Source organism: Triticum dicoccoides, chromosome 6A (genome assembly GCF_002162155.2).
Source record: "Triticum dicoccoides isolate Atlit2015 ecotype Zavitan chromosome 6A, WEW_v2.0, whole genome shotgun sequence".
In the NCBI taxonomy this organism is placed as follows: Eukaryota; Viridiplantae; Streptophyta; class Magnoliopsida; order Poales; family Poaceae; genus Triticum; species Triticum dicoccoides.
In genome coordinates this window covers 5,839,525-5,856,981 of record NC_041390.1, presented here as the reverse complement: position 1 = coordinate 5,856,981, position 17,457 = coordinate 5,839,525, and the positions used below count along the sequence as shown (strand labels likewise).

At 43.9% G+C, this 17,457-nt stretch overlaps 2 protein-coding genes across 4 annotated transcripts; one reads left to right on the top strand and one right to left on the bottom strand.

Annotated features, from left to right (window-relative positions):
• The first annotated feature begins 1,838 nt into the window (after positions 1–1,838).
• LOC119314378 (isoflavone reductase homolog IRL-like) lies at positions 1,839–3,518 on the top strand. Of its 3 annotated transcripts, none has more exons than XM_037589096.1 (5): positions 1,839–2,069; positions 2,158–2,292; positions 2,373–2,616; positions 2,693–2,896; positions 3,096–3,518. In XM_037589096.1, exons 1-5 carry the CDS (start codon positions 1,878–1,880, stop codon positions 3,260–3,262), a joined length of 942 nt encoding a protein of 313 aa, XP_037444993.1. In that variant the 5' UTR covers positions 1,839–1,877; the 3' UTR covers positions 3,263–3,518. The 3 variants fall into 3 exon arrangements, with proteins under 3 accessions (XP_037444993.1, XP_037444995.1, XP_037444994.1); XM_037589098.1 differs by having other exon boundaries at positions 2,693–2,928; positions 3,021–3,212; XM_037589097.1 differs by having other exon boundaries at positions 1,861–2,052.
• A 7,747-nt stretch (positions 3,519–11,265) lies between these two features.
• Positions 11,266–17,237, bottom strand: LOC119315441 (flavonoid 3'-monooxygenase CYP75B4-like). Its single transcript, XM_037590072.1, has 2 exons — positions 16,813–17,237; positions 11,266–11,446 (listed from the first exon to the last, which is right to left on the bottom strand). The coding sequence occupies exons 1-2, from the start codon at positions 17,190–17,192 to the stop codon at positions 11,266–11,268; spliced, it is 561 nt and encodes a 186-aa protein (XP_037445969.1). The 5' UTR covers positions 17,193–17,237.
• Between the last annotated feature and the right edge of the window lie 220 nt (positions 17,238–17,457).

Genomic DNA, 17,457 nt, shown 5'->3' with positions numbered 1-17,457 from the left:
GAATCATTTGGTTTTTGTCCGATTAACTTGCAAAATATTTGACCGCTTGGCTGACTAGTTTTGGTGAATATATAGTGAAGTATCATGCTACGCCAGATGATTCTATAGAATGGTTATTTTTCTTAATGCTTCCATATATAGTCTCATAACAATATTTTGTGGTGCTGCTGAAAAACAACTTTGTTTAGTTCCATAGACTGTCCATTCTGCTGTATCACTGCTTTCTGATCTGCATGTAGACCTACAAAGCTCGAAAACATCATGTATAAGAAATGAACTACTAAAGAATGCCTAGCCTTAGTACCACGTTGACCATTTGTACTGAAATAGCATCACAAACTCATCCAGTCTGGAATATAGCTTCCTGTTTCTCAAAATTAATCATGGTTTAATTTTCTGCTGCAGTCGTGTTTTTTTTTCTTGGTACCTTTGACCGGTGAACCCCAAGCTATAATGTATGCGATTGTTAATAGTCAGTTTTTGCCCCCCAAATTATGGTGTTATGCTTTAGGATGGCATTGCTTAAATTAATAGCACATGTTATATATGCTGGGGCTAACGCATGATTTCTGATTCAGATATATCACGATGCAAATTTTCTTTTTATATGACACAAGTGACAAGTGAATGATCCATGCTGGCAGTCGGTAGCGTGTGCTCGCGTGCCATTTCTCCTTATATGATGAACGCCTTGTTTCGCTGGACTCTGAACTGTATAATGAAAATATGCCCTGGCTAGGATGAAGGCACTTAACCCGGATCCTCCATACGGAGCTTCTCTGAAAAATGAAACTGTGTTGCTGGAACAAATGCATCATTTTATCAACTTAATCACGTTGACTACTGATACACAAATCAATTCAGCCTGAAACCTTAGCTTCATTCCTCAAAATGAATCATGGTGTGATTTGCCGCAGCAGTCACTGGTCAGCTTCTTAACTTTCAACTTTGGGCCTCAAGCTATATTGTACATGTGATTGTTAATGATCGGGCTTTTCCAAAATTTTGATGTTATGTTTAAGCATGGAATTCTTAAATTAATAATGCATCGAGTATGACACAAGTGAAAACTGAATTCTGGACAATTGTCTTGGTGCCCATTTGATATTCTGTTGCTTAATTATGTCCATCCTGATTTTTATTCTGTTTTGCTGGAAATAGAATGCCACGTGAAGAGAAAACATCAGGTGACTTTTTGGATGGTATCTGCATTGCTAGTTATGAAGCCATCAAGGAAGAGCAGTAGTAATGAGATGCATTTCCTGTGTAGTAGCTGGTAATAGTTATGTGACGGGAGCATGCATTCCCATATATCCCAGATTTGTGCCCCTGAGTCCCGTTGTGTACTTATGATGATTAACATAAATATGGTTCCCATGCGTTCTCTGTCAAAAACTTCACATAAATATCACCACCTATGCTTTAGGAGGAAAATTATGTCGTACATAACTTAATTTGTTGTGACTATTATTGCAAATATTTCGTCATCATGGTAGTTTAAATAACAAGGTACAAGCATGCACTATTTTATTTTAAGATGTCACAACTCACAATCACCGAGGTTAAATAAGGCCTAGAAGTGCATTTAGGATGATTTATAATTGCAGTGACCATGCATATGTGTGGATGAGTTCCTTCTGTGCTGGTGGGTCTGTTGTGATGTCCATGGGCAGAGCAGATATTATGTGCTCTTAAAGGAAGGTTGAAAGAATTAAAGTGAAGGTGGGGGTTGTTGAAACTTAACAATTGGGTTGGGTTTGTTGTAGGTAGGAATTGTCAGCTTCATCATATATAATACCTCTCACCAGTTGAAATCACAACCAAGACCTTGCAGCACACCCAAGCTAGTAGAGCGTTCGATATCTGAATCAGGAGCTATGGCGCTGGAGAAGGAGAGGAGCAGGGTCCTTGTGATTGGTGGCACGGGTCACATAGGCAAGCATATCGTCGCGGCGAGTGCCCGCCGTGGCCACCCGGCCTCTGTCCTCATCAGGGATGTTGCACCGTCTGATCCAGCCAAGATGCAGCTCCTCAAGAGCTTCATTGATTCAGGTGTCGCTCTCATCAAGGTATATGATTAGTATCATTTTCTGTTGTCTGTCTTTCAACTACTCACTGTTTTTCTGTGTGGATTCTTTTTTACTGCCTGATGACCAGGGAGATTTATTCGACCATGGGAGCCTCGTAAATGCCATAAAGGGTGCCGACATCGTCATCTCTGCCGTGGGGCCCCGTCAGCTCGCCGAGCAGCCGAGAATTGTCATGGCAATCAAGGAGGCCGGCAATGTGAAGGTCAGATTATCACAGCTTGTGTTCTTACTTGATGGAACGATGGCTACAGATTCACCACTTAGTTAGTAGTTGCTGTACAGAGGTTCCTCCCATCTGAGTTCGGCTCCGACGTAGAGCGGGTTCACACCGTTGATCCAGCGGCCACATTGTACGCTGGTAAAGTCAGCCTTCGCCGTCTGATTGAGGCAGAGGGTATACCTCATACATATGTCTGCTGCAATGGGTTCGCCGAAACCTACCTGCCGAGCATCGGCGATGTTACCGCTGTTGGTGCTGGCCCTCCGTCCGCCAAGATCACGGTCCTAGGCGATGGAGATGCAAAAGGTAAGCACGCCTATCCCGTTTCATGCCACTGCAAATTCGCACCGTCGTTGTTGATTTTGATTCTTGATGGATGTAGCGGTGTTTGTGGTGGAAGAAGACATAGCCGCCTACACGGTGAGGGCGGTCGACGATCCGACAACCCTGAACAAGATCCTGTATATGAGGCCGCCGGCGAACGTCGTGTCCCACAAAGAGGTCATCTCGATGTGGGAGAGGAAAGTGGGTAGGACTTTCCAGGTCGTGCGCATCCCGGAGGCGGATCTCCTCAAGATGATCAAGGGTACATCAATCATCGATACTGTGCCCTGACATGTACTCCCTCCGTCCGATAAAACTTGTCCCAATCTTGTTTCTAAAATAGATGTATCTAGCACTAACTTGATGGTAGATTCATCCATTTGAAGGACAACCTTTTTCGGACGGAGGGAGTATATGGTTGCAGCTGCATCTCTGACCCCTCTTGACATGTATTCATGCAGAGGCGGCGTTCCCTCTGAACATATTGCTGTCCCTCGCGCTCTCCATCTTCGTCCGGGGCGACCAGGCCAACTTCGAGATTGAGCCATCGTTTGGTGTTGAGGCCACCGAGCTTTACCCCGATCTAAGGTACACCACTGTCGACGAGTATCTGGACCGCCTTCTCTAACAGTTTTTGGCTGGCTGGAACGGCACCCAGCCACAGTCGGCATCCACAGTAAAGATGATGAGCAAGTGGCCCCTCCAAATCCAATGATGTCTGCGGTTTTGTGTGTAACATGTGTAAATTCACCATGAATAACAACCTCTGCTTTTGCTGACAAGCAGGGGATTTCGGTGTAAAAGTTGATAAATCAACAGCTATACCTGATTATTGTCCAACAATGATCTTGGCTTGAATGACAATGTGGGCATTTCGCTGATTTTATTTTCTAGTTGGGGCACCAAATCGGCACGCCAAATTCTCACCTTTTTCTTATCTTCCAAGTTTTGATTGCTATCTTCAAAGTTTAGATTCCAAATGTAGCAACACAAGACCAGTGGCGGAGGCAGGGGGGTGGCCAGCCAGGGCTCGGGCCCTCCCCAACATCCTAATTTCCTTTGTATTATGCATATAAACAGTGATATATTTTTACTGTTGCCTGCAGCCGGCCCTCCCCAACATCAGATTATACGCATTCCTGCCTCCGCCACTGCACAGGACAGAAGCATTTTGCCTGCTTGTGATGCAGACCAAACAAAAAACAGAGGCTGGTGCCTGGTGGTGTGCTCTTATCTTGTGGTACAGGCAGTTGCACATCTGGCCACGTAACAGATCTAAAGTCAGATTAAAGAGCATTCTGTTGCTGACCAAAAATGAAACAACAAAAAGAATTTTTGGGGTCTGTCAAAATAACCTCTCAAATTGCATCAACCAGGCTTTTTGCTGCATATCGACAGTCCCGAGATCATAAGCTAATCACGCCTCTTATAGACTGGTGAGATGGTATTAATCGCGCCTCCTATGTTCCTCAAGTGACTCAGTCCCATTGCCTCAAGTTCCCTCTTGTTCTAAAATCTCTCTGGTTCATCTCTCACCTTACCCATGATATGTATATGTGCTTCCATCTATTTGATGTCTACAAGCTAGCGCTCTGAACATGTTGAACTCATCAAGTGGGATAACGGAGATTGGTCCCTGAAGGTTGAGTTGTGGTATAATTAAGGGGCACCATATTATTCACATATGCGAGTTGGTGGATAATCCATTTCCTGTGAGATGAATGCATGTCGTGATTTATAATAGGTTTGCCGTTACTTCATAATAGGTTTCCTGTGAGACAAGAATATACACTGGTAGAAAAAGGGCCTCAAAGGCCATTAGTCCCGGTTGGTGGCACCAACCGGGACTAAAGGCCTTCGCAGCCTTTAGTCCCGGTTCGTAGCACGAACCGGGACTAAAGGGCCCAGGTGAACCGGGACTAATGCCTTAGCCGCACGAACCGAGATAAATGCATCCATTGGTCCCGGTTCTGGACTGAACCGGGACTAATGGGGTTACCCGGCCTGGACCAAAGCCCCCTTTTCTACTAGTGTATATAATTAAGTGGGACAGTAGATAATATCTTGGACATGAAGTATATGTCAACCGAAAGTGGGTTTTTGTTGGGCTAGATGGCATGCAACTATGCATAACAGAAAAAATTCGTACCGCGTAGATCACCCAAGAGCATGCTTACAAGATAGATCATGAGATTACCACTAGACACACAATACTCCCAGCGTAAGAAGAATCGGAGCAGCGCGTCACCAGATCTCTCTAACAGGTTCACCATAGCAGTGCACGTGCAATGCCTCAAACATTATCCGCGCGTACGGGATGAATGTGAGACGGTCGACTGCTAGGTCCAATCGCACAACTGAGCTTAGTGGAGGTGGCTAGATGCAACACATGCAAACCCAAGCGATTACACAGGAGCAATGATACAGGCCAAAACGAGCCCATGCGTGAGCCGACGGTGCGACCACAACGCATCACAGCTGGCACAACCGAACATGCCCCGCACGGACGAACGACGCCGACAGGTGGGTCTGGCTCCCTTACCGCGCACGGAGTAAGCCAGCAACGGATGGCTCGGCGGGGCTCTTCGCCCACGAGGAGCCCATGGAGGCGGGTACACTCCAACATCTTGTATAGGAGTAATATATCAATTTGTCTCATAAGATAACAAACTCTACCTTGAGAAAAATTCCATCTTGTAGCATGAAAGAGAACATTTTCCCTGAACGACAAAGGAAACACTTTCGATGCCAAACAAGTACTAGGGCTAAACAGTTGTACCAACTAAGTTCAGGACTAGCTTTACCATCATATCAGCAGGATTATCATCAGTATTAATCTTGCATACCTTCAGTTTACCTTGATCAACAATGTCTCAACATAATGGTATTTGACATCAATGTGTTTTGTCCTCTAATGGAACATCTGACCCTTAGTAAGGTATATAGCACTCTGACTGTCATAAAACAAATTAATGCAAGAGTTATCTTCATGAAGCTAAAAAACAATCCTTTTAGGCAAACTAATTCTTTAATGCTTCTATAATAGCTATGTATTATGTTTTAGTGGTAGATTAGGTAACTACTTGCTGCAGCCTTGCTTTCCAACTCATGACAAAACCACTAATAGTGAACGCATAACCTGTGATGGACCTCTTGTTATCCAAATTGCAGGAAGCAAAAACCGAATCCACATAGCCAACTAGTCCCTCACCAGTCTTGCCGAATCAGCCCCACTTCATTCTATGCCTCCTGTACAGTTTCACTTAACACATTCTCCTTTAACCACCAAGCCTCAAATTAAACCGTTTCACATGGCCAGACCTGACGAATTCTAAGCATAATATTCAGTGTCAACTATTAGCGGCGGTCATCATAGTGATTACAGTTCATGTTCTAAGAGCCGCATAAGGGTGCATCACTGCCCACTCATCATTGATGAGCGGGTCTATAGGTTTAGTATTTCCTCCATCCCAAATTAATTGTTTTATATGGATGTCTCTAACAGTCAAGTAATTCGGACGAATGGAGTATTATCTAATCCACCCATTATGGGCTCCAGAAAACTCCGCTCATTTGCGATATCTTTCAGATCACGCGGTGGAGTATGCAGGTCCGGGGAACAACTCAGCTTCCACGATCGGTGGCCACCATATTTCTGTTGCCTCGTCCACTTTCAAGCACCGTGCAATAATCAGAAAGTATTCAAGATGAAACCATGTCCTGCAAGCGTAAGCCCAAATTCTCTTTTGTATGTGTATGTGGTACTGTGAATGATAGATCAGTCCTGCCTTCCCTTCATCTCCTGGCCGTGGGTGTTCAGAGAACGACAGAAAGGAAACCATGTACGGAGCTGAAAGTTGTTTGGTTTAAGCTGCTGTTCATTATTTTAGGCCTGAACTTAAAAAAGGTTGGACGAGCATTACTAGCTACCAGGAGAAGATGCTTGCTGTTCTCCAAAAGGGAACGGCAGGTGCATTGTTGCTTTGGAAAATAGAAGGACCAGAGAAGCAGCTAGCTAGAAGGTTTCAAGTGGTCACAGACCTTTATCACAGCCACGGACCTAACCGGCAGAGCAAATGTAGCATTTGGATGTGTTCAGTTAGGTGTCTGCTCTGACCACGTTCTGCTGCTAGGTGTGCGTCTCCTCTCTTGTTGGACCTCTTGCATGTTAGGCTTGGCAAAAAAAAGGCATGCAATCATGCCATGGATTGATAAAGATCTCCTTATTCTTTGTGCTGGTGCTTTACATCACTAGTGCTTTACGTGCCCGAGACTTCATCTGCTCAAGCAAGAGACAAATATCCTTTACTGATGTGAACGGGGGCATTGATGATATCAGATTTATCATCATCCAAGGGACATGCATGCATGGTTGACAGCGGACTGATCTGAACTATATTATCGGAAGTCTCAGAGTTATCGTTTCTGTGCTTCCCTCTCTAACTCTACCTGAGGTTAGCAGTTCAGGAAAATCTAGCACTGATAGCGTACCAAGGCGCTAAAACAAGAACTGATTCTCTCTGATCTCAGTATATAACTGTAAATTTAGTATTTAACAGGAGAGAATAATGTGTATGTATTTTACAACATAGCCGACCGAGGGAGCGGTATGTACACCCAACAACTGAAGCACGTTGGATTGGCATCATCACATACTTGAAAATCTTTTCCTTTGAGATACACCGGCTTTGAGTAGCTCAACAAAAGGACAATTGATTTGGTAGAGCAGTGCATCTTATTCCTATGGTAGGCTGTCAACTTTACGCAACGTTGATTCTCCGCTTTGGCTACGTCTAGGGTTAGGGTTCCGAAGTTTTTATCATCATTTCTTATGAGTTTTTTTAATATATTTTTCTTCCCTCTTTATGGTTTTTTAGAAAAGGAGGATGACCCCCGGCCTCTGCATCTGGGAGATGCATACGGCCACTTTATTGATTATTCACGAGGACCGTACAAAGTATTACAACAATGTGTCTGAATCCACCATCTTGGCAACATATGCCGCTACTCCTATCCAATATGATGAAGGGGTGCTAGCTGGGCCACTACCCAGACCACTCACCTAAGCCTAACATCAAAAGCCGGAAGCCGAAACTCATTCGGACTCCCCAGCCGAGCCACCTACCAGGACAATCTGGTCAGACGCACTCGTGTGTCGTCGCCGCCATCTTCCACAGGTCTTCAGATCATATTGAGGCTTCTACCCTGTCTGGCCACTCTGCCATCGACGTCACCATGACGCCAGATAGCAACCTCCTCCTGCGCGAGCCCATCTCCGCGCATCGGACGTCGAGTCTCCACAGCGCCATGCCATCGATCTCCGCCGCCATCAATGTGTGAGATGAAGCACCGCTCCACCATCCCTCCAGCCAGCACTTGCTCCAAAACGATGCCCCCAGAAGGGAAAGCGATAAAACGCCATCATCATCCGATCCGGAAGACCCAGATCTGAGGTTTCCCCCTGAGCACCCCGAGCCTGATGGCGCAGACTGCCGACGATGCCTCGACCATCGGCAGTAGCTCCACCAGACGAGCGTCGCCTACGTCGCCGCAACCTCCAGGATGAAGCTGACCAGAATGCATGTGTCGACGCCGAACCGCCACCACTTCCACCGCCGCTTGAGCACCCCCCAAGCAACGCCTTCAGGAAGGAGCACGCCACCTTGGTGTCGTCGTTGCTTGGAACAGGGGGGTCTGAGATTTTCACCTGAGCTCCTGGGAGGGGTAGAAGAAAGGAGTTCCTCTCCGAAGCCTCCAACGAGGAAAGCAACACCCAAAGGCACTGCCATCGGAGTGGCCGCCACGCCGGCCAAGAGATTCCCCCGGAACCCTTCCAGCCACCGGATCTGCAAGGCCAGCACCCATGAACGGTGGCCGAAGCCACCAAGGGCCAGATCCGATACAGATTGGAGTAGATCGGGGTCGAGGACGAACATCACCATGGCCACCAACATCCAGCGAAGAAACGTCGCCGCAGCCGAAGCCCACCACCGCCCCGCCATCCACATGGCCAGGGAAGTGGCCCACCTGCCCACGCCGGCGCCGCCCGCTGAAGCTACGCCGCGTACCACCAGCCAGGGCCGCCGCCATGGATCCGAGGCTCCCCACGAGGGGCGCGCCCGACCAGCGCGAGCGCCAGTCCTGCTGCCGCCGACGACGAACGCCAACGACGAGCGCCAGATCCCGCCGACGGGCGCCGCCATCACGCAGCCCGCCTCGTGCAGCCCTCCACGCCAGCCACCGTGGCAGCCCAGCGTCGCCGCGTCCCGCACAACGCCGCGTTCCGGCCAGGGTAAATCGTCCCACGGCGATCCCGCCTCGCGAGAAGGAGAGAAAGCCCCGCCGCCGCCCATGCCGGGCAGGCTTCGCCCGCCGACACGCCCTGGCGGCGGCGAGGGGAGGGATGGGGAGAGGGTCGCGGTTCGGCGGCGGCTAGGGTTTCCTCCCCTGCCGCCCGTGGGTTATGGTAACTAGTATAGTGGCCCTCCCAAATGCCACAAATGCCAGGACATCATATTTATTATTCTTAAATGCTTCAAATTAAATCTTATTTTTGTAGGTACTTATATTATGGGCCTGGAATTTTTTTGTTTGAATCCATAGCCGTCGCTAAATAGAAAAATCCTAATCAAACAAACATATTTAGAACCTCTTTGGTTTGCAGATTATTATGACTTAAATAATTTTACGCATTGAATTAACAGAAAATTGGAAATAAAAAGTTAATTTGTGAAGATATTCAGGGTCGGATGTTTGGTTCACGGGAATAGTAAAACATATGAATCCTCATAAAAGCGGTTAAACACATGTCAAACAACACGAACAGGGTACAAATAACATGTTACGTTGCAATGAAATAGCTCAATAATATTCTTGGTCTGTAGTAACTAAAAATGATGTCCAAGTGGTTTACAATTTTTACGCTTTTCTTGTGAAACTGAGATCGGTTGAAAGGGCAATGTCCGCAGTTTCATTGAAGCAAACGGATTAGTAGTGTCACCAAAAGGAAATTTTGCTCTTCATATGTTTTTCATTCACCTTTCTTTTCAATCAAAAGGCCCTTATTATATGGAATAATTAGTCCCATGTCATTTCTAAAATCCGAATATTAAGAAATGACTACAAGTAAAGATAAAGTTGAAACATGTCTATCTTGCATGTGTACTACTTGAAGATACATGAATATGATATGTTAGCAAATCATGAGTTCTTCCATTGAGTTTGTTGGCTGGTGTTTATGTACAATAATAAATATTGACAAGTTAGTGAAAGATAGTTTATGCCTAACTGTGACGATATATTGGTACAAGGTCTACAATGCTAATATATGTAATTATTTTTATTGCGGCATTTTCTAGCCTGGTGTTGTTTTGTTTTTTAATCCTATGTTTTTTAATGTAAAAAAATATCGTTTCACATGAAGATATGCGCAGATTAAATTTAAGATGAATAAAACCTGTGAAAAATCAAACAAAACTTTATGAGTATTTATCCGGTACCTACTGAACCTTTTGAAATTCGGATGGTCATTTGAATCGAATAAGAAATTAATGATTGGTGAAGTGAATAAAAAACATAATGTTTTACCCATTCTTTCATCTTGTCTGGATCTCCATGTTGTTGTTTACTCACTTGTTCAAAATACATGAATTTACACCCACCCACACACACACACACACACACACACACACACGCGCGCACGCGCACACGCACACGCACATGCCCACGCGCGCGCGCGCACACACACAGCCACATTCTCCAATTTATTAGTTAGATAGTTATTCCATATATATGTGAATATTTTGCTAAAAGCAATGCACTTATGGAGATGTGAATCTCTCTCTCTCTCTCTGAAATATATAATAAGATTATTTTCACTGGACTGGTCTACGTACTAAATAAACTATCTAGTATTTTTGGTAATAATCCAACCAGTCGTCTAAGGTGAAAATTGTAATTTCCTACATTAGATCTAAGCTTTTGAATAGTGATTTAAGTTAGGGCCTACATATTTTCCAACCAGATATTCCTGATTAATGTGGGACTTTCTAGCCAATTAGATATTTTTATTATATAATAGATAGATACCGATGCCCATCTTTTCTTAAAAGAAATTTGTTTCGTTTGTTTTAGTTTTTTACTAACACGTAGTTTTTATTTAGTCAGCTAATTTTTGCTGACAAAGGGTGAACTTTATTAGTTTAAAATGAAGCATAAGGGGTACTGATACAATGATCACACACCATGCCTCTGCATAGTAATGATGAAAATAGTCAACACTAATGTACACACATAAAGAAAATACAAGTAACTAGAAAAGACAAACAAGGCCGAGGATGTGCGTTGGTGACTTGGTGGAGTAAAAAGGAAAAAAAAACTCTGAAGCAAAGAAAAAATGATAAGAAAATATACAACAGCAATCATATTCGCACCAATCCCAATGATCTCTTATTCGTGACAGGAAAACGAAGTTGTTTTTCCAAAACAACAAAGCAGATCTTCTTTCGTACACAAGCTCACCCTACAAATGTTATTTTCCTTGTCACAGTGGCTTATTAAACTTGTCAAAACAGCACACAATGTTATTTTCCATGTCACAGTGCCTGGCCGCCAAGGCTAAGCAACAGAACATTATGCGATTTGGTATGCCGATGGGAGCAGCCTAGGCACCAGCTGCAGCAGCAGAGAAAATGTCTCCTCCATGTCCAGCGTCTGGCCTGCCGGCAGCTCCCAGTTGAACGAGTGCACCAACGTGGCGGTGGTCACGGCAACCATCCTAATGCCCCAGCCGAGGCCCGCACATATCCTCCGTGTTAAATTGTGATCCAAATTATATCATGTTGGACTAGATGTAGTACAACCGGTATGGGCTTTTGTGTTGATGTCAACGCGTACGAGTATAATTCGTTTACTTGTCCTCTAAGGACTCTCATGTATTACCCTCATATATATCTCATGTAGTCGCACCTAAGACAGTATGTCGTCTTGTGCTTGTAATACTCCTCGTCATAATGATTGCGCTTTCGTGTGTTCGTGGTTTTCTCCACAAGGGTTTCCACGTAAAAATCAGTGTTTCTTTGTCTCATTTATTTCTCGTTATTATCTAACAAATGGTATACAAAACTGAGGTTACAGATACGAGATCAGAGACGAGAGTTAGGGTTGGCGTTCTGTGCGCGTCGCTGCATCCTGCGATCCGCCGAGTCCGAGGCGAGGTCGATTTCCCCTAAGGGGCTGTTTGGTTTGAGACTAACTTTGCCAAAGATTGCCACACCTAAGCTTAGACAAGTTTGACCAACTTAGGTGAGTATTTGGTTCAAGCCACACTTTTGGCAAGCCACACTTAGACCCCACATGGCATACTCACAAAAAGTGTGGCAAGATTCCCTTAGGCTTGCCAACTTGTGGCTTTCATTTTGATGAACTAACCTTAGGCAAGCTTGGCAAAAATGTGTGGCAAAGTGTGGCAATGCTAGTCCTAGAACCAAACAGCCCCTTAATCCGCCAAGACCGACAGACGGCGGGTGTGTCATCTGCTGCGTTGTCTGCAGCTGCAGTCCACGAGGGATCAAGTACCGAGGCGGAGCGATCTGCACAGATCGCTGCGCACCAGTACTACTGCGTCAAGTACGATCGATTTGAAGCCTACCTGGTCTGATCTGTTGTTTGTTCACACGTCATCTACTCGACTACTACTGCACGTGAAACTACAGTTCGGATTTTCAATTGCTACATCCACATCTGTGAGCTATCAAGTTATCTACTCATGGCTTTCATGAAGTATGATCTTCCGCCACTGGACCGTGACACAAGGTTTATCCTATGGCAAGTCAAGATGCGGGCGTTGTTGGCACATACCAACTATGATGAAGCACTGGATAGTTTTGGAAAGAACCGAATTGAGGACTGGACTGATGAGGAGAAAAGAATTGATCGTAAGGCTTTGTCAAAAATTCAACTCCATTTGCATAATAATATTTTGCAGGAAGTTTTGAGAGAGAAAACTGGCGCCGCTCTATGGTTAAAATTGGAAGGGATTTGCATGACGAAAGATCTCACCAGTAAGATGCATCTGAAGCAAAAATTATTCCTGCACAAGTTACCCGAGGAAGGTAATGTTTTGAATTATATTTCAGAATTTAAAGAGATCATATCTGATCTAACTACAATGGATGTTAAGTATGAAAAGGAAGATACTGCTTTAATGTTACTTTGTTCACTGCCAAGTTCTTATACCAATTTTAGAGACACCATATTATACAGTCGTGATACTCTCACGCTTAATGAAGTTTATGAAGCTTTGAACTCTAAGGAGAAGATGAAATTAATGGTGCCTCATGATGGTTCGAGTTCATCCCAAGCCGAGGGATTATTTGTTCGTGGTAGGACAAAGGAGAAGAACTCCAATAATGGAAACAGAGGTAAAAGTAAGAACGGCCACAGGGGCCAGTCGCAATCCAGAGACAAGAAATATTGCAGATATTGCAAGAGAGACGGGTATGACATCTCAGAGTGTTTCAAGTTGCAGAATAAAGAAAAGAGGAAAGGTAACAAACAAGGTGAAAATTCTGCTAACGTTGCTCGTGATGATAATTCCGATGATGCTCTTGCCGTTATTGCTGGATATGCTGAGACCAATGATGAGTGTGTACTTGACACCGCATGCACTTTTCATATGTGTCCACATAGAGATTGGTTTAATACTTTTGATTCCACTACTTCTGCTGGTTCCGTTTTGGGTTTTGATAATTCACCATGCAAGATTGAAGGCATTGGTTCTATTCGAATCAAGATGTTTGATGGCATAATCAGAACTTTGATAGATGTTCGGTATATTCCGAAGATGAAGAGAAATATTATTTCTATGAGTGCCCTTGATGCAAAGGGGTACAAGTATTCAGGTGGAGATAGTGTTTTGAAGGTCACCAAAGGCTCCCTTGTTGTGATGAAAGGTGACTTAAGTTCGACCAATGGTCTTTATTACCTTCAAGGATCTATCGTTTCAGGTAACACTACTCCTGTTGTATCAAAGAATTCTGATTGTGATGCTGCTAACCTTTGGCATATGCGTCTTGGACATATGAGTGAACTTGGTTTAGCAGAGTGAAATAAGAGAGGTTTTCTTGATGGATATGAACCTGGTAAATTGAAATTTTGTGAGCATTGTATCTTCGGCAAAGACAAGAGGGTGAAGTTCAATACTTCGGTTCATACAACTGAAGGTATTCTTGATTATGTTCATTCTGATTTATGGGGACCATCTCGCAAGAAGTCACTAGGTGGTGCTAGTTACATGCTGACTATTATTGATGATTATTCGAGAAAAGTTTGGCCTTATTTCTTTAAGCATAAATATGAAGCATTCTCAGCATTTAAGGAGTGGAAGATTATGATTGAGAGACAAACTGAAAAGAAGGTAAAGATACTTCGCATTGATAATGGTATGGAATTCTGTTCTAAGAAATTTAAGAATTATTACAAGTCTGAAGGCATTGTCAGACACTACACCGTTCCTTATACTCCTCAACAAAATGGTGTGCCGAGCGTATGAATAGGACCATTGTTTACAGAGCCCGTTGCATGTTGTCCAATGCAGGTTTGCATAGGCTTTTTTGGGCCGAGGCCGCTTCGCACTGCTTGTTATCTCATTAATCGAGCACCATCTATTGCTCTTAATAAGAAAACTCCAATTGAGGTATGGTCTAGTTCACCTGCTAATTATTCACAATTGAGAGTTTTTGGTTGCACTGCTTATGCTCATGTTGATAATGGAAAGTTGAAGCCTAGAGCTGTTAAGTGCATCTTTCTTGGTTATAAATCTGGTGTTAAAGGATTTAAATTATGGAATCCTGAAACCCAGAAGGTTGTTATTAGCAGAAATGTTATCTTTAATGAATCTACTATGTTACATGATGTTTCATCTACTAATGTTCCCTTGAGAGTGAACAACAGCCTATTGTTCAGGAGCCTACTGTTCAGGTGGAGCATGTTATTGAAACCGGTGATACAACTGGTAATGAAATTGTTGATGCACATGATGAACCTGTCGTTAATGATGATCATGTCACTCCCACTCCAAATCAGCCTATTGTCCCACCCAGTTGGAATATTGCACGTGACAGAGTTAGGCGGGGTACTAATAAACCTGACAGTTTAATTGAAGAGTGCAATATTGTTTCTTTTGCTTTATCTGTTGCAGAAGAAATTAAAGGTAATGCTGAACCTTCTTCATATTCCGAGGCTATTTTTTCTGGTGATAGTAATAAGTGGATGACTGCTATGCATGATGAGATGGAATCACTTGAGAAGTATGGCACTTGGGATTTAGTAAGATTGCCTAGAGAGAAGAAACCTATTCGTTGCAAGTGGGTTTTCAAGAGGAAAGAAGGTGTTTCTCCTAATGATGAGACAATATATAAAGCAATGTTAGTTGCTAAAGGTTACAGTCAGATTCCAGGTATTGACTATAACGAAGTCTTTTCTCCTGTTGTGAAGCATAGATCTATTCGCAATTTACTTAGTATTGTTGCCATGAATGATTTTGAGCTTCAGCAACTGGATGTTAAAAATGCATTCTTACATGGAGAATTAGAAGAGGATATTTATATGGAACAACCTGAAGGTTTTGTTATTCCTGGAAAAGAAAAGCTTGTCTGTAAGTTAAAGAAATCTCTTTATGGATTGAAGCAATCCCCTAGACAGTGGTACAAGAGATTTGACACCTTTATGCTCTCTCAAGGTTTCAAAAGGTCTAATTATGATAGTTGTGTCTATTTGAAAACTGTCAATGGTTCAACTATTTATTTACTTCTTTATGTTGATGATATGCTAATTGGTGCAAAGAGCATGCCAGAAATTAATGAACTAAAGAAGTAATTGAGTAATGAATTTGAGATGAAGGATTTGGATGCAGCAAAGAAAATCCTTGGCATGGAAATATCCAGAGATAGACCATCTGGAAAAGTATACCTGAGTCAGAAGGGATATATTGATAAAGTTCTTCGTCATTTTAATATGCATAATGCCAAGCCGGTGAGTACTCCGTTAGCCGCACACTTCAAATTATCATCAGCTTTATGTCCTAAGTCAGATGCTGATATTGAGTACATGTCTAGAGTTTCCTATTCGAGTGCAGTTGGTTCACTTATGTATGCCATGGTTTGTTCTCGTCCAGATTTATCTTATGCATTGAGTGTTGTCAGTAGATACATGGCTAATCCTGGAAAAGAGCATTGGAAAGCAGTTCAGTGGATTTTCAGATACCTACGTGGTACTTCTAATGCTTCTTTACAGTTTGAGAAAACTAGAGATGGACTTGTTGGTTTTGTTGATTCTGATTTTGCTGGTGATTTGGATAAGAGAAGATCACTCACGGGTTATGTTTTCTCCATTGGTGGTTGTGATGTGAGTTGGAGAGCAACTTTGTAGTCTATTGTGGCTTGTTCCACTACTGATGCCGAGTATTTGACTATTTCTGAGGCATGCAAAGAAGCTATCTGGTTGAGAGGTTTGTACGCTGAGCTTTGTGGAGATTCATCTTGCCCTACTGTATTTAGTGACATTCAAAGTGCTATATATCTTGCAAAGAATCCAATGTATCATGAGAGGACAAAGCACATTGATGTCGTATTTCATTATATTCGAGATGTTGTTGCTGAAGGCAATTTGAAGGTATGCATGATAAGTACTCATGATAATCCTGCTGATATGATGACAAAGCTAGTTCCGACCAATAAGTTTGAGCTTTGCTCAGACTTAGTTGGTATTTCTCACTAGTCCGATGGACTTTGACGCACAAGGTGTTTATACTGATTTGGATGGAGTTATTTACTTTTCTTCGACTACTTGAGGGAAGTTGGATCAAGGTGAAGATTGTTAAATTGTGATCCAAATTATACCATGTTGGACTAGACATAGTATAACCGGTGTGGGCCTTTGAGTTGACGTTGACGCGTATGAGTATAACTCGTTTACTTGTCCTCTAAGGACTCTCATGTATTGCCCTCATATATACCCCATGTAGTCGCACCTAAGATGGTCTGTCGTCTCGTGCTTTTAATACTCCTCGTCATAGTGATTGCGCCTTCGTGCGTCCGTGGTTTTCTCCCGCAAGGGTTTCCACATAAAAATCCATGTCTCTTTGTCTCGTTTATTTCTCGTTATTATCTAACACTCCGGCCCGCCCCAAATGGTATTAGCCCGAAGTCACCTCCCTTGATGTTGACGTTGGCGTGCGACCCTCCGGGGAGGAACCGGGCAGGCCTGAACTCCAGTGGGTCAGGCCACAGGGTCGGATCACGGGCGATCCCCCACACGTTCACTAGAAGCTCTGTCCCCTTGGGAATGCGGTAGCCGGCGACCTCACACTCCTCGGTGGCCATCCGCGGTAGCGAGAGCGGCGTCGATGGGTGCAGCCGGAAATTGTCCTTGATGACCAAGCGCGGGAAGGTGAGACGCGGCAGGTCTGACTCCGAGATGAGCCTCTCGCGGCCCACGATGGTGTCCAGCTCTTCCTGCGCCTGCTTCAGGATGTCCGGTTGCCGGATCAGCTCTGCCATGGCCCACTCCACCGTGATCGATGTCGTGTCCGTGCCCGCCTCGAACAAGTTCTGCATGCATGTAGAGTGCATTAGACGAATGAGGTTATGAATTTGCCATGTTGAGCTACCACCAAGGAGAAAAATAGCATGGTACAGCAAAATAGGGCCGGCCTCATAATAAGTTATTAGTGTGGTATAAAGCGTTATAGTGTGTGCTATTAGCGAGACGTTGTACACTGATTTATTTGGCGAGGCAATTCTCAATTAATATTCCACGTGTCAT

Excerpts from the sequence above, each read along its gene's own strand:
- LOC119315441 (XM_037590072.1), bottom strand. The coding sequence starts at position 17,192 with ATGGCAGAGCTGATCCGGCAACCGGACATCCTGAAGCAGGCGCAGGAA. Across the intron at positions 11,447-16,812 it reads CTAATACCATTTGGGGCGGG|ACGGAGGATATGTGCGGGCC; the intron begins CCGGAGTGTTAG and ends TCACAATTTAAC.
- LOC119314378 (XM_037589096.1), top strand. The coding sequence starts at position 1,878 with ATGGCGCTGGAGAAGGAGAGGAGCAGGGTCCTTGTGATTGGTGGCACG. Across the intron at positions 2,293-2,372 it reads AGGAGGCCGGCAATGTGAAG|AGGTTCCTCCCATCTGAGTT; the intron begins GTCAGATTATCA and ends GTTGCTGTACAG. Across the intron at positions 2,617-2,692 it reads AGGCGATGGAGATGCAAAAG|CGGTGTTTGTGGTGGAAGAA; the intron begins GTAAGCACGCCT and ends TGATGGATGTAG.